The sequence below is a fragment of the Anas acuta genome, chromosome Z (assembly GCF_963932015.1).
Source record: "Anas acuta chromosome Z, bAnaAcu1.1, whole genome shotgun sequence".
Taxonomy (NCBI): Eukaryota; Metazoa; Chordata; class Aves; order Anseriformes; family Anatidae; genus Anas; species Anas acuta.
The window spans coordinates 47829921-47847201 of record NC_089017.1 but is presented as its reverse complement, the minus strand read 5'-3'; the positions used below and the strand labels follow the sequence as shown (position 1 = coordinate 47847201).

General features: G+C 43.9%; 1 protein-coding gene across 14 annotated transcripts in view; it reads right to left on the bottom strand.

Annotated features, from left to right (window-relative positions):
- Positions 1-17281, bottom strand: part of NRG1 (neuregulin 1) — a 468454-nt gene that overhangs the window by 179681 nt on the left and 271492 nt on the right. For 6 of the 14 annotated variants that reach the window (XM_068666040.1, XM_068666048.1, XM_068666049.1 and 3 more), the window contains exon 1: positions 6718-7028. The exons of 5 other annotated variants lie outside the window; for them this stretch is intronic. In XM_068666040.1, the coding sequence (XP_068522141.1) occupies positions 6718-6937 (220 nt within the window). In that variant the 5' untranslated portion in view covers positions 6938-7028. Of the gene's footprint in view, positions 1-6717; positions 7038-17281 lie in introns of those variants that run through there. 3 more of the 14 variants (XM_068666058.1, XM_068666059.1, XM_068666044.1) reach the window with 3 other exon arrangements.

Below are 17281 nucleotides of genomic sequence, written 5' to 3'. Positions count from 1 at the left end.
TTTCTCCCCAAACCCAATGCTCCCCAAAAAATTACACAAGCAGAAATGCAAAAACACACATGAGTAGTATTGCGTGCACAAACAAAAATCCTACAAGTGGTTTGTGTTAAAGGTCCTTATCTGTCCATTATGAAATATCTTGCTTTACTTTCCTTTTATGTTTTTTTTTTTTCTTTTTTATTCTTTTTTTTTTTTTTTTCCTTAAACAGAAACTGACCAGATAGGAAGGACAGGAGGAAGGAATGGATACAAAGGGCGAAGAAAATAGAAAGGAAAATGAGGGAGGGAGAAAGGGAAAGAAGGAGGCAGAGAAGGAGGGGGGAAAAAGGGAAAAGCCCCCGACCCTGCCCCTCGCCCCCCGAGCTGCCATCCTCGCTCCATCCCCTCGCTCCATGCCGCCGAACCCCGTGCAGGACCGACCCGCTGGAAGCCGTCCCCGCACGGACCCGGGGGTCGCGGCGGGGTCCGGGGGGCGCCCCCTCCCCGTGCCCGCGCGGGGTCGCGGGTGGATGCGCGCTCCCGCCGCACCCTCTCGCGGCCGCCGGCGGCAGCAGCACCGCGGCGCATCCCGTCCTGAGACCCCCCTTATCCCCCTTGCCCGACAGGCCGCCAGCGGGAACTCCCCCCTTTACCCCTCCCCTTTATTACTTTGGTTATTATTTTTATTATTTTCATTATTTTTATTATTGTCACTATTTTTAAAGCAGCACTTCTGCCAGACGCCACCGCGAGCATCACGAGAAAGCCCTGAGAAAGCACCGAGATTTCTCCTCTCCCGGTCGTCCTGCCCGCAGCCCTGACACTGGCACCCTATAACTCTTCAAGTTCGCGTCCCTTCGCCTCTAATTTTTCACAAGATCTGCCCCTAGGAGTTGCCCTCAGTGTGTTCATGGGAGCAACTGAGGGTTAACAGAAAGGCTTCGAGCAGATTCAAGCAGTCCTTTGTACAGCTAGAGTGACTCACACAAAATATTGACACTTGGTTTGTTTTCTTGTATCATAACGGAACATGATAAACTATCAGTACTGTTAAAGGCACATTCACTCTTGTTACTTTTGGAATGTTAACAAAACACTGATTTGGTAACAATTCATAGCATTTCCAGAGCTTCTGACACTCCGTGACGTGATTGTTCTTCGCTGTTTTGCTCTTGGTTAGAAGTACCTGCCTCAAAAGGACTAGTGGATGCTTAGGGACAGATGAAAAGATGATGATGAGGGGGGCGATGCTTGGAAGAAAGTTTTACACAGTTTAGCACTTAGCTCTCCTTATTTTCAGAGTCACAAATTGCCACTTAGCTGCCTAAAGTAGAAGCTGCTGTCAAAAGATGCTCAGCAGCTCCTCCGTGTTTTTTTTTTTTTTTTTTTTTTTTTTGTGGCTAGAACTTCATGAACCGAGCACCCAAAACACTTCCTTGAATACCCATTGATCCTGTGGAGAAGATGAAAGTGAGCTGCCCTGAATAGTGAGTGCTGAAGTCTTCTGAAAAATCAACCACGTAGGACTTTTTTTTTTTTGGGGGGGGGGGGGAGGGGGGAAAGCAGCTTCAAACTGTTTCACCCAACTTTTTTTTTAACAGTTCTTGCATTTCCAGAAATCCAAGAAGAGAAGCCCACGATTGCAAATAGACAAACTCAGATTTGAGTGTCAGCTCACAAGCTTTGCCAGAGATTAATGTTTTAAAATCCTTGCATAGCTTAGCAGATCTTGGCATTTCTATACCCAAGATAAAAATTTTTTTCAGCCTTCCCCAGCTATCAATATTTGCACAAAGTTCAGAAGTTTCTGCATGTATTTCACACAGGGAATGTCTTTCTATACACATGCAATATTTACTGGACAACTGTACTGGTATGTCCTCACAATTTTATTTGCATTCCCATGGCTACAGTCAAGTAGTACTTGTAGTGTTAAGTCAAAAAAGGTTGAATGGTGACTAATCTCATTTATTCACAAAACATGAACATACTCGCATGCTTTTTAAAGGATTCATTCTCAAAATTGCTCTGAAGATTGTGTGGAATGTTTGGAGCATTCAGGCATTGCACACAGGTGGAGAGGCTTTCCTCCCCAAAAAATGTACAGGCATACCAACAACGCATAAATATTTTGGCTTGGAAACAACAGAAGAAGTTGTCACACCTTACAGTCATGGTTTTCCTCTAGAATTGGACACCTTTTACCACAAATCACATCTCCCAAGCCATCTTCAGGGCTTTTGTTTTCAGTTCATGCTAAAATCCTGACCCATCTCCTGACCTCTCTTTATGAGTATCTACTTAAACATAGCAAGTCTCATGCTGAGCTCTTAATCCTTCTAACCAAGTCTTGGACTGCACCTCGGTCCACAGAGTGGTCATCACCTCTTCCTGCATTAACAAAGCCTGTGACCAGAATGAAGTCAAAGGTGATGCTCATCACACTCCTTTCATTTGAACTTTGTGCTTTTTATTCTGCCATGTTGTCTCAAAACTCTAGCATTTTGCCCAAGTCTAAACTAAATTTCTAATCAGGAGGTACTTTCGATGTCAAAGATCATACTCTCCCTTCTCTGGGCTCTGCAAACAGGTGTGTTCAGAACAGGTCGCCTCACTGAAATGATGATTTGGACCCATCTTTGCTACTCATCCTTCTTCCCCCCCACCAAATTTGTCTTTCTGCACCACCTGTCTGCAGACCCTTGTTCCTCCTACCATTGTTGCTGAAGCAGAGAGTGGTTGGCATAACCCATAGCCACAGAGTCTGATGCTCTGGCAGCATTGCCAGTCTTTGCAGCCATCAAAGTGTTCCTCTCAGGAATGCCTTATGCCCTCTCATACCCGGTCCTCTCAAGCCCAGCAGCCTCTCCCTCAAAGTCTGCACCAAGCAGAACCTACCTGAAAACTTACATTCCCCATGATATCTGCAAACACTTGACAAAGGGGTTTGGCAGCTGATGCATGGGTGCACCACCTTGCTTACCAACACACAGCTCTCCCACAGAGGGGTTTTCCCTGCACTGAGTCTTTCCTCTCACTTCACCGGCACCATCTTACAGGGTCCAACAATGAGCTTCGTCTGGCAGAAGGCTCAGGGGCTGAGACATGGTGGGCTCAGTCCCAAGCTCCCCAGGTCTGCCATAGCAGCACCTTGAGTGCTCACAGGAGCAGCGCCTCTGGAGGCATTGCTTCACAACCTCGGCTTCCCTGCATGGGGTTTCTCTGCCCAGGCTGGATGTATTCTGAGTACACTGGCGGTGCCCTAGGAAGCCCTGCTGGCGGCTTTGTTGGGCCTGTCTGCAAACTCAGTTGGCATAGCACATCAGTGAAATCACTTGGAGAAAAGCTGCAAGCTTCTGTCAATTCGTAATACTCTCTCCTCAGTTTTCCACCCCCTGTATTTATCATGGCCTGGAGTGCCCTGTTGAAGGAAGATATGATCACTCTGGACTTTACGCAAGCCAGATAGAATCAATTTGTTCAAGACAATTTGAAGTGAAGGGGAAAATGTTCTTTTATATAATTTTAGTGACAAAGAAACCATAGCAACGTGGGTCTCCCCAAGCTTTTGTTACCAAGTCCAGATTTCACCTGGGCATTGGAAAATGTGAATATTTTTATTTATTTTTTCCCTATAATGCTCTAATTAGGTATCTTCTTTAACAGGAATTCTGGAGTTTACAGTTTAGTTATGAGAGAGTATAGGAAAGAAACATATTTCCATACAACTATTTTTCAAATGATAAAGCTGGTTCTTCACCTGGTGTTAAATTACCAATAAAACAATGCTTCTTGGCCCAAGACTAAAGGGATATATGAAATATGTGGACCGATATAAGCAAATTAAACCTAGAGAAGCTACAATCAGCAACACAGCACTAAACAAAAACCTTAATATCTGATAAGGACTCCTGTGCTAGTGCACGGATCTTAAAATTGATGACCATTTGTAAGCTGGTATTTTTCATATGGGAGAAAGCCCACAAGCAGAGATATACTAGTGGCAGAGCAGAATGCAGCAGAGAAGACGACAACTCCTGACAGTTACTTCTAAGAAAGAAGGTAACTAAAACCCCAAATGGCTTCACTACATCTTAAACTGCACATCCTAAGCATACCAACTGATCACCAGGTGCCTAATTTCCCACTGCAAAACTGTATCAGTGAAAAGGAGAAACTGTGGTTCCACCAAAGTCAGGAGGCCCTCATATCATCCCCTGTGCACATTGTTAAACAATGTGTGTAGCCTAGTCATTAATTCAAGCACTAATAAGCTTGAGCAGAGAGAATAGAAGACAGCTACATGAAATGTAAAACTACTCCCTTGCTATATTTTACATTAACCAATCTTTCTGCTCTTTCTCTTCTAAAGAGCTGGTTCATATTCTAAGCTCCCCCAAAACAGAAACTATCCTTAAATAACAGAGCAGATATGGTTTATAAATGCAACTTCACCAGCATGACTTTGTTTCATTGTGAGTCAAGTGTACAGTGATGTCTTTTGCTGTATTTAATTCTCCTCATTCGATACTGTACCTGCAAACACCGTGCATGGATTAGCTACACATATGAATTACCCTGCCGCATGCACTCATCCTGGAAGGAGTGGGATTTTAATTACATAAGATAGAAGAATGCTCAGTTCTTGCCCACACAGGAAACTTTTGACTAGTAATGTCAGGTATGGATGAAGGCGGTACTCTTTCAGACTGGCAAAAACACTCCGGCAATTTGGAAGCGTGAGTTCTCCGCTTGCCAGAAAAATAGACCCTTTCTGGCTCAAACACTGCATTATTTGATGCCATGCCACTCAAATCAGAGGCACACAAACTCTGTAGTTCTAGCAAAGCCTGAAGACTTAGGCATGATCTGAACCCTGCCTTGGAGAACCTCAGACTACACTTGCCACCATTCAGCGTTTCAGATAAAATTCTCACATTGGCAAAATTGGTCAGAGCACAGTACCAGCAGTGGGCACTAAATACATGTGGATACCTAAAATCCAGGTGATATATGCCTGCACAGACTTCCATGCTCTTACTAATCTGGTGTCCCACACACAAGAAAGAAGGCCGTCTTCCCAAAAAGCTCTGTCTAGTTCAGAGTCAGGCTACTCAAGAATAGCCCCTCTGGTTCACAGCTCTTTCTCCTGCTCCCTCCTCACCATCACAAGTGCCCAGCCCAAAGCACCCAGTGTCTTCCACACCCAGCAGCGAGCCAGACCCAGCTCCCAGAGACTGTCCCTGCTTCTCCAGTGCTGAGCTCATGTGGCAGCCCTGCTCCACTGGAGTGGCAAACTGTCCATGGAGCAGAAGAAAGCAAGCTCTCCTACAAGAACAGGATGGGACACTACGGGACCCCAAGGTGTGCACAGTCAGAAAATGTCTACCTCCTTCACATTTCCTTGACAGAGATTTCCTATCACAAATCCTCCAGCATGACGCTGCCCTCATGTTTTCTGTGTCAACCACAAAACAAAACAAACAACAACAACAACAACAAAACAAACACCTCAAACAGCCCAGCTGTTGCTGGTAAGTTTTTGCCAGAGGTTTTAATGTTGCAGAAGACAGAGTCCTAATGGAGTGAGAAACAGCAAGAAGGTCAAATGAAGAGTTTGCCCCTAATTTGGTGTAGCAAGGGAAACTTCCCTGCTGTACCTGAAACTTTCATTCACACACACTATTGGGCAGATGCTGGGTGAACTGGGTGTCTCTCTGAGAGGCAGAGAGCAGAGGATACATTGGGCAGTGCAAGTTTGTAAAGATTATTAGCCCGAAGGGATACCTGCTGCAGCTGAATCACACTCATCCTCCCTGAGGGCTGATGATTAAACTCTAGAGCTGCATCATGTTGGTCATGATGCACTAAGCAAAATTAACTTAGGTGTATTTAAAGAAATTTACCCTTTTGGGCTTTCTGCCTGTCTGTTTAGTGGAAGAAAGGAAAAAAGCAAAGAAACACCTAATTGAGGCAACAGACTCTGCTCTTTGTGGGCTTCTTTTAACACTATTTCCCACCAGTAAGAAAGAATTCAAACAAATAATCTGACCAATAACTCCAGGTGCATAGTACTGTTGCAAAAAGCTACCGCTTTGTATGTACCTCTGCTAAACTAGGTGGCATAACACAAGCTCTCTAGGAAAAGCATCATGTGCTCATGTGTGTTTGTACAGCACTGAGAAGTCTTGATCTTGATTGGGGCATTTGGCTGATAGAAATATATAAAACTACAGTGAGTGAGGCAGCATGCTCAGCTGTGACCCTACTTTCAGGTAGGTTCACAGAGAGCTGCATCCGTGGACACCTACAATGGACTTAATGGCACAAATCCTTGCACTTAATACCGGGGAGCCATAAGGCAAAGAACACGTGCTGCTAAGCGAGCAAAAGGTCCCCTCTGATCATCCCTAAGTAAATAGCTGCAAGTTTAGACAAAATGCTCAGCACGAAAGTTTGCCATCTGTTCAACTCGGCTAAGTGCTTCTTGGGGAAAGGAGGGGAGAGAAGGGAGCGTGTTTTGTAACGGGAGAAACACCCCCGAGAAAGAAAGAAAGAAAGAAGGAAAGAGAGAAGGAGAGAAAGAAGAGAGAAAGAGAGCAACAGCTGGCCGAGAGCCGCCGGGGTCTGGAGCGGGCTGCAGGCCGGCGGTCAGCCGGCGATGGGGCAGCCCCGCGGGTGCGGTAGGAGCGCGTTGTCTCCGCGCAGCGCGGCCCCCGCACCTGCCGGCAGGCTTACCTGTGGCGGAGCCGGGCGCCTCGCCCTCCTCCGTCGGAGCGGGCTTCTTGCCGGGCCCTTTGCCTTTCCTTCCCTTCTTGGCTTTGCCGTCCTTCTTCTTCTCGGCCATCCCGGCTCCGGGCGGCCCCGCGCTCCCCGCCGCCGCCGCCGCCGTCCCCGCGGCCGCCCCCTCCGCCGCCGCCGCCGCTGTCGGCTCCCGGAGCGCCCGGGGCTCCAGCATCGCTCTCACCCGCCGCCGCCGCCGCCTGGGACTTGGAGCAGCGAGTTCCTTGGAAGTTTTTGGAAACTCCTCTCCGGGCCTTTTTCCTTCACCCCCCTCCCTCCCTCCTCCTCCACCCCCTTTTTTTTTTTTTTTTTTTTCCCTTTCCTTTCTGTCTTAATAATAATAATAATAATAAACTCCAGCCCACATACACACCCCCTCGGCACACGCCGCGCTAATGCCCGCCCCGGGCACCGCACGCTTGCTCTCGGGAGGAGCCTGCACGGCCCCAGGGTGTGGGGCGGCCCCGGCCCCGGCCCCGGCCCCGGCCCCAGCCCCGGGGAGGGCGCAGGCACCGCGGCCCTGGCGGGGCAGGGCAGGGCAGGGCAGGGCAGGACGGGTCGGGAGGCGGGGGTCGGGGGGCGGGTGCTGCTGCCTGGGGCCGCCCCGCCGATCGGCGGAGCTCGGCGGGAGGCTCTGCCGGCAGCCGACCTGCGGGCAGGTCCCGGGGAGAGGCGGGGGCCCCCCGGGGTGGGGGACACGGGACACGGGGAGGGGGGGGGTGGAAGGCGGGTGCAGCTGCGGTGACCCCTCAGGGTGCTTGCGTGCTCCCAGTTACGCACCTGCTTAAGCTGCGGCTTCCTGCGGGGTTTAGCGGCGGTGCCACCCCCCCGGCTGCGGCGGATGCTCGGGGGAAGGGGGATTTGCAAAGGCTCGAGTGCAGCCCTGCACCTGGTGCTGAGCAGGGGGATCCTGCCCCGGGAAGGTCTCACAGCGGCAGGGACTTGTGTCCCTTGCTCTCGGCGCGGGTCCGTTCCTGCTTGTGTATCCCGCCACCGGTAGGCACGGGAGAGCTGGTCAGGTACAGCCTTCACTCCATGGGTGAAACCGCACCCAGCGCAGCCATACCCGAGAGAGCTTTAAAGTACTGCTAACAGTGGAAATGCACCGGTCTGAACTTCCCTATCGTCTGGAAAACGTGCCCTACAGTCTCTGTGTAGGGGTGCTCGGCTAACCTGAGCCGCGCTCCTCGCTGGAGCAGGTAATTACACAATTAGGCAGGAAAGGCAACGCGCTAAGAAGTTTTAGAAAAGATCTGCACGATCTACTTGAAACCTCTCAATGGATTTTTTTTTTTTTTTTTTTTTTTTTTTTTTTTTCTGTAGGCTTGGAAAGGTTATGCAATGGGAAAAAAACAGATAGGATCAGAGCCTAAATCTAGGATTGCTACTTAGCAGTTCTTAGTGATTGACTCTTGAGGAGGCTATTCTACATGTCCTTTACATCACAAACACATTTACAGAAAACACCACGCAAAAAAGGTGCTATAGGATCGTTTGCCAGTATTATTTGGTAGAAAACATTCAAAAAAATCTTCCCAAGTCAGACCCAAAGAAAGATTAAACACTCCAAAATTGATAGATACTGAGTTCCTCATCTCCTCTGTCTGCAAGTTTTAGGGTTCACTTTTTCCAGATATTCCCCTGGAGCAAGAAGTTTTTGGAGGAAGTTGTGGTTAACCACTGATACTGGGATTTCAGCATTTGAACTTTGGAACAAATCAAAAAAAAAAAAAAAAAGAAAAAAAGAAAAAAAAGGAAAAAAAAAAATCACCATACATTTTAAAGTTCTTTCTCTGTGTTAAAGTAAGGGAGGTGAACAACTGTGATAAAGCAAAGGAATAGACATCCGAAGTGGCCTGGCAGTGCAGCATCAATGAACAAATCAGACCATGAAAAAAGAAGAAAGGTACATAGGCACAATTCCTGACATAAATATTTCCAGAAGTTCCAGAATAACTGCTTCTCAATGCATTTGAGCAACATTTTTTATTTTTTTTATCACGCGGGGTTATAACATCCTTTCGTCAATGTGCTGAACAGAGAATGAGGGAAACAACCTCGGCCAGGGAAGGGACAAGAAAGCACATCTCAGAACAGCTGGCGACGGCGAGGTATTGCTGGCGGCAGTAGCTCGTTTTTTCCTTAAGGGGTCACTACTCAGCAAGGAGGGAGCCGCCTTTGGCAAAATGCAAGACGCGGTGTTCGGTAACCGAGTGTACTTTTAAATAATCTGGATACGACCTGGCTTCTGTTTTCACCACTATTAGATAACTCCCGGTGAGTTATCAGCATTGGTGTGTTGTGAGCAGGACATGGGTTAGACCACCACTACTATTGTGGTTTTGTTTTTTTTTTTTTTTTTTTTTTTTTTTTTGAGAGTCCGCTACCGTGGGAAGAACCCAAAAATCTGGGGATTCATCCACAGTTAAGGCCTAGAAATGAAAGGCCTAATTCCCGATTCCCTTTCACTTTCTCTGCTAGAAGTGGGAGTCATTTCTTCAAAAACATACCAGGAATCTGCCCCAGAAATAAGCCTATAATTTCCAGAAAGAAGTGTATTACTCATTTTAGGCAATATGTCATAGACCAAAGGTGAGATTTGCTTCTGCATACACCCATGAGAGAGAGTAAGAAGTTGCTTACAACACTGAGACCTGTCTCTCCTCCTTAGTTGCTGCCAAATGTGAGGTATTTTGTCAGAACTGGTAGCAGCCAGTTTAACACCTTTGAGCACTCTGTCAGTTTCTGCATTCAAAGGCCACTTTGGACTCCTTGAGTTAGGTGGATGAGACCATATACACCATTTCATTGCAACAAGAACCATACATGAGGTCTGTTGCATGGCCTCCTGAAGGTTACAGAGAGGCCTGGGGGATAGAATTCATATTCTCACATGCATCACTTAATCATAGGAGAGGAAGAAGAGACCTACCCACTTGTCACCAACACACAGCACAGAGAGACCATGCATTGAATTTTACTTGTTCATCTCCTTGCTTTCTTCATCTGAACTTCTTCAGAATAAAAATAAAGCTCTGCCTATGCCCCAGCTCACCCAGCTATTGGTAGTTTGGTTACTCTGGACTTCATGCAATTATTTACATCACGCAAAGTGAATGTGGAATGCTGCTAAGTCTAATTTTTCACTTACATAAACATCTTTACAAAATGCAATTTGGGGCAAAAGAGACTGATCAGTAAACAAAAATAAATAAAAAGTGTTCCGGAGTAACAAACAGTTGAGTAAAATTTCAACAATCTGAGTTGCTTTTGCCTCTAAGCTCCTTTTTACAAAAGCACTGGCCATACAAAGGGGGCTTAATTACAAATACTGTGAGTCTCCAATGCCCTACCAAAAGTGTATAAAGTGTTTTGAGACTTTTTTCTTTTTTCTTTTTTTTTTTTTTTTAAAACAGAAAGTGCACTAATTTAACAAAATAGGTTCCTGAATCAGTAAAGCTCATGGGTTAACCCCATTCACATGCTATTCTTAAATCAGTCTGAGGACTGCCAATTTTTTTTCTTTACATTTGATTTTCCTTTAAAACACATGAAGATAAGTCAAATTTTGGACTTAAACCTAAGTAAAAGTTAAAGCCATTTGTTGCTACTCCATTGATGGCAGAAAAGAATATGAAACATCATCATAAATTGAAATAAAAGGTAAAGATGTACCCTACCATAACTACGAACAAAATGCATTCTCATTTTAAGTTGGACTTGGAAGTTTGTCCATAGCTAAGTACCAACTCTTTGACATCTGCTCAGCTGGGTCAGGACAACAGTAGCTTTTGTTCTACTGACATTTTTAAAGATGCAAATCTTGATTGCACAAAAGTATCCTAACAGCAGTTTAAAGGTCAAGCTGACAAACCAACATCTTTGGCAACAGCAGCAATCGTGACAGGTGATGACGTCTCACTAACGTCTTTTTTCAGGAAATGGCACATTTTGGAGTTGTTTGTACATGTGTCTGTATATACATTGCTACAAACAAGACATGATAGCCTCTAATTTACCAACAATTTTTATGGACTCAGTTTGTGAATGTTCAGGAAACTGTTACAACAAGATAAATGGATCCTTCAACATTTCCTGTTTCAGATCTTTTTAGATCTTCACATCACAACTGCTAGTCCCATTAATGTGCAATGTGGAGTGCATGAAAAAATATTTTTTTGTATTAGTGAATATAAGCTTTATTTTAATTAAAAAACATATTAAGCTCTAGTTCCTACAGGCTACTACACCGCTGAAAAACACAGAATCATCGAATCATTTAGGTTGGAGAAGACCCTTAAGATCATCAAGTCCAACCATCAGCTAGCACTACCAAGTCCACCACATAACCATGTCCCTAAAGACTACATCCACATATCTCTTAAATAGAATCGCAGAATCATTAAGGTTGGAAAAGCCCTCCAAGATCATCTGGTCCAACCATCCACCTACCACCAATGTCACCCACTAAACCATGTCCCTAAGCATCAAGTCCAACCTTTCCTTGAACATCTCCAGGGATGGTGACTTCACCACCTCCCTGGGCAACCCATCCCAGTGCCTAACTGCTCTGTCTGAGAAGAAATGTTTCCTAGTTTATAATCTAAACCTCCCCTGACACAACTTGAGGCCATTCCCTGTAGTCCTATCATTAGTTACCTGTGAGAAGAGGCTGACCCCCAGCTCCCCACACCTTCCTTTCAGGTAGTTGTAGAGAGCAATGAGGTCTGCCCTGAGCCTTCTCTTCTCCAGACTAAACAATCCCAGTTCCCTCTAGGGATAGGAACTCCACCACTTTCTTAGTCATCCTCTCCAAAGCTGAACCACAGTTTCTGTGAAGAAGTTTTTTCTTACATCTAATCTAAACCTCTCCTGGTGCAACTTGAAGCCCTTTCTTCCTGTTCAGAACATCACTGGTTGTATCCAAGAATATGGCCCCTGAAAATAAAGTAAATGAAAAGACATAGAAAGTGAAAATATATTCCGATGAATACTTTTGGCAGCCTCTGTTTTAATCCACATCCACAAGGCAGTAAACTCCTCCAGTACCAATAGAACTAACAGTTCTCTCACTTCATTGATGTGATGAGTGCTTCATCCACACATTGTGTTCTCATGGAAATATGTATATATATATATATATACATGTACAAGTGGATATTGAGAATTCATTTAATTTATGTGTAGCTATTCTCATTCAGGACAAAAAAATCTTTAAGTTCAGACCAATTCACTGGGGAATCTAATTAAATCTAATCACATTAAAACTGCTACTGATTAAAAATGTTGAAACAAAGCTTTAATGTGGTTTAACAAATTCACTTTAAGTGCACATCTGTTTTGGACCTAGACTAATGATAATACCAGTCACTCATAAGAAGCCCACAGGCCTTCAGAATTAGAGCAGCACTCTCTGGACATGAATCCATGGCTGTCAGTGCCCCATCACAGCTAGCACACATTTCTCACTGCTGTGGCAACACATGTCAGGAGGGACATCAGTCCCAGAACTTTTGCAGGCTGCACCCACAAGGTCAGCATTCACAAACTGTGCTTTGACTTGGTTAGCCTAAAGGGTTCCCAAGAAATCCATTTCACACTGCCTTTACCCCACAGGATCTGTGAAGCAATCAGCTTCCCTTCGGAGTCGATCGGTGCTGCACAAGCATGCTGGGATATGTTTTGCCTGCACTGCCACCCAAGGTTGTCACAGCCTTCTTCAGGAAATTATCTCTGCGGAATGTAATCTGAAAGATATCTTGTCTTCAAAATATCCCTGTGGCTGTGTGGGGAAAAGAACTGAGAGGGAATTTAGACCCAGCAGATCGCAGCTTCGTGGCTACAAACTATTAATTATCTGGTGACCAAAACAGCACCCCGAAGCAGGCATACAGGCTCTCCTTCAGAATATGGGGACTGTTCAGTGCTTGGCAGGGGAATTCATAACAGTCATGTCTGTTAAACCACCACAGGCCCAAACTACATGTTAGAAAGATTAGCAATAAAAGATGTCGCATTGAAGCCTAGGACAGTTTCAACTCTGTGCTGAAGAAAAATGCATTCCCAGACCAAAAAGCAAAAAAAACACCAGAAGGAGAACAAATAATAAAATAAAATAAAATAAAATAAAATAAAATAAAATAAAATAAAATAAAATAAAATAAAATAAAATAAAATAAAATAAAATAAAATAATAAAAATAAAATAAAATAAAAAAAGGAGATGCTGTATTAAGAGATAGCAAGAAGGTAGACTCCTTCCCTCCTGCCTGTGGTAACAACCTGATGATGGAAAATAACTTCTTCTTGAGAGGAAGAAACCTGAGCTCAGGCTTCCATTTTTGTCAGTAATACACAAAATGAAGGATGAGACTACCCTCATTTTACATACCTTACCACATGCGTGTGCATATACACACATTCACAACTAATTCTGAACTGCTGTGATCCAATGGCAGCTTTTGCTGCCTACGAAAATCAGTTAGATGAACAGCAGTAAACAAAAATATATTGCATGTGGGGAGAGAAGTCTCTCTGTGTGGGCTTTGCCTTCTCCATAACTCCTCTTATTTAAATCTTAAGTAAAAATGAGTAAATACACGGTGAAAGAGGAAGTATAGTCACTCCAGCTTGGTTTTGAGGTCTTTAATCCAACAAGATAATTAAGATGTGCCTAATTAAAGCCTGAACCATTTGTAAAGTTTCCTGCTGTGCCTTAAGTGTACAAGAAATTTATAGCATTACGATTTCAGCTAGCAGTTCTTGACTGTTTAACTCAGGCTGTTAAAATCTGTGTGATTAATTACAACGTCCCTGTTTAAGTCCCTGATTTAGCAGTCATCATATTATTAAGCATAGGAGTATTTCTATGGTAACTCCCTTGTTTAAAGCTAGGCACAGTCTTAGGCACCTTTCAGAAATGATGTTTGGAAAAGGTTCTTTTAGAAAGTTTTCATGCCCTGCCTATCTAAGTGGAACTTTGGTTAAAATCTATCTGATATGCCCTTCCTCCGATCAGTTTCTCAGCTGCAACCTTCTCTGAAACTTTTCTTTGAGTACATTTTTTTCACTGAGTTGTTTCAGAAAGTTGCATGCACTTCCCATCAGAGCCAAGCAGAAGATAATTTTGGTAAGCTTGCCTCAAAGAGAGAAATATTCTGTGCAGGGGTATCATTTCATGCTGTGAAATACGGATTGAAGTGAAAGGTTAAATAGGAAACTAGTCAAGTGGTAAATTAAAGCCCAGGGAAATCCAGTTATTTCAAGCCTTCAAAAATAATGTTTCAACATTGCATTAAATGCAGTACCCTGGTGGGTGGGGAGCAGGTGGGGTGTTTCCTGCAGACAGGCCAGTGCAAAACCTATTTATTTTTCTGTTTTGAACCCTGCCAACTGTGTATGGGGTGGGAGGTGGGGGGCACGGAGCGGGGGGAGGAGAAACGCACCCCAAATACACCTGGGTGCTCTGTAGTTATCCTAAGAACAGAGCACCTGGCTGACAGACAAGAACTGGGAGCATAAATATGGAAAATTACTCTCTACATGCCTGGTTCTTGTAATCTGCTTTAGGAGTCTGCTCCTGGCCATTGTTAGAAACTGGATATTAAGCTGGATGGGCCTTTAGTTTGACCCAATATGACCAGTTTTATGTTCTTTTGCTTTGCATGCAATTTTTTGAGTGCCTGAGGATTCAAGGGAGCATGAGGTTTCATATTTCTGAAAGCATGTGGTGATTTCAGTGATCTGTAAGTGAGCACTAGTTGTGAGCTGTTTATAGGAACTTGTTTTTCTTCCCATATTAAATATTTTTATTTTTTTCCATATGTATATAAACAGAGTGTGAGGTTCTGCCACAATTGTTCTGCTACAATGAAAGTGATTGGACCTCCATTAATGCTTGCTCCTGCTTCCTCATCTTGGGACACCAGAAATCACCAAGCTATCTACCTGTTAGAAGATTGCCAAGGGGATGCCAAAACAACATTTTAAAAGATCTTCTTTTTCTTTTCATGGCTGTGTAAAATCATGAATGAAATTACTGTGCATTGCTTGGTGGAGGTGGGAAAAGAGGATTCAGCATAAAATATTAAAGCAAGGTCTAAATACAACTTTGTTTGGCAAAAAGCATGGTAAGAAAGGTAGTGAACATAGTGTGAAAGTTGAAGAAAAATCCAGAGGTCAGATCCCTGAGGGTGGAAAATGCATTCAGTTCCTTTGAAGTCCATGGAAATAATGATTTACACTCCTGAAAATTTGGCCCTAACACATCATGACTATTTCCAGATGAGTCCCATTTTAATACAGATAGCAAATATCCTTGCTGTTTGCTGACTAATTCCTCCCTTTCTAAAGGAACTGTGAGTGGCTAGTTGTGATGGAGACCCTCGGCATTGTAAGTGCTCATATTATGTAATCAGACTTATGTGACTTCCTCGACAAAACTTTTTGTAAAATACTCTTTAGACAAAACTCTATCCAGATCCTCAGGTCACACACATGTGCACGCATGCTCTCACACACAAAATGCTACTCAGGGTGCTGTGGGGCCACACAGATCCCAGTAAATGAAGTACTTCAGCACCCTTGAAGGCCTAAATACAAGTATATTTGGGGTTGTTTTGGATCACTGAAAAATTCCTACAGTGCCCTGGCTGCCAAGTTTCAGTGCTTAAAAATACAAATAACTGGGATCTGGGTACTTCCCTTTAGGGCAAAGTTTTTTAAAAACCTTCATTAATCCTAACCCTAGGAAAACAATGCAGAGCTCAGTTGTCAGGGAATAAAATGTGTGGTGCCTGTGTCACTAAATTCTTTCAAGTGGTTTTAATTGACTCATAAAACATTCAAAACTGAGCCAAGACAGGAATCCTATTACCCTGAATGTACTAGGACTATACGGCTTGCTATTAAAGCATTGAAAGTTGTAGGATCACCTCATTGAGCAGAAAAAGAATGTATTTTAATGGCAATTCCTTCTGCAAGTTTATTCATGAGTTAAAGTCAACAATAAACATGCTTTTCCACAAGCTCAGACCTTGTTCTGTTCATGAATAACCCACAGGAGGACTGTGGATATGCCAGTTAGAAGGGAGAACATGAAATTGGTATTTGCTAATTTGATCACTATGCATAGTTCTAAGCTGACCCTTTAAGCAAACACATTTAATCCTGTAATTTGCTCCTGAACTGTCACATGCACTGCAGAGAACTTGGTAATCCAGAGGCACCATCTCAGCTTTATGCTTAGCCACCTGAGGTACAATGTTTGAGTTCCCAGATGGGAAGGTAATATTATAAACAAAAACTGTCTGAACTTAATAATGGGACTGACAGTTTTTGGTGCGCACCAACTTCTGTTCTCGATCAAGGGCAATTAAGTATTCCCTCTTTTCTGAGGTTTCATTATCCAGCCAGGTGAATGAGGGACAGCCTCCTACTAGCTGTCAGCATTTCTTACATCTGTCACTTTAGTCATGAAAGAGAAAAACACTCTATAGCAAAAGCATAGAGATTAGAGTCACGCAAAACCCAATGATTTGGTAGGAACCTGTTAGTGGAACATGGGAGGGGACAAAAAGTGCCTTGAAATCTTCTGTGGTGCACCAGTAACTAATGTATGGATACCAAGAGGCTGTACAGTAGCATTAGTGATAAAAACATATCTCGGAGAGAAAATAAAGAAAAGAGATTTTTGTGAAGTTTCTTGACAAGGTGTCAGTTGCTCAGGGACACACACACACACACAAAATAAATCCAAACAAACAAAAACTAAACAAACAAACAAAACACAATGCAAACCCTCCAAATGATTTGAAAGACACTTCTGTGAGACTGAATAAGAGTTATCCAAGAAAAACATCCCTTGGGAAAGCACACTTGCAGTGAGTTCCATTAAGAGTTACCAAAACAACACCCACAGTTGCCTTCTCTCAAGCTATGGCAAGTAAGGGAAGACTTCTCACTCAGCATTGCCAAGTATTTTATCCTGGTAGTGGGCAGTGAAACATGTATCCAAAATGAAATTAATGTCACGTTACAGAGATTGAACAAAGGGCAAAGAAACTCTAAAAGTGTAGTGTTCGCAGTTACTTGTGAGCACTACACTCAGCTGTGTGGTTTTCAGAGACTCAGGGTCATGTATGCAACAAAAGAAACCAGAGGCATTCTACTCTCAGCCCGTTTGGCAAGGAAATTGGAAAAAAAAATTGCCATGAATGCAGAGTTCTGGGAGTGTGATGCAAAGATGGATATTTTGTCAGATTGTCTAATAAATCTACAGAAAAACTACCCTCAATAGGCTGCCTTGTGACAGGCAGAAAGAAAAAATAAACAGCATACAAGAAATGAATGTAAGTGTCAGGTGATTACAGCAGGACTTTTTAGAGCTCTTCAATAAATGTGAGCAAGAAACTAACATGAGGCAAAGGGAATAGGCAAGAAAATTGGCAGGAAAAGGACAAAAGCCCCATCACTCCCCCACTCTGTGCTGAAGTCCAGGACATCCAGACTGACTGGTGCCC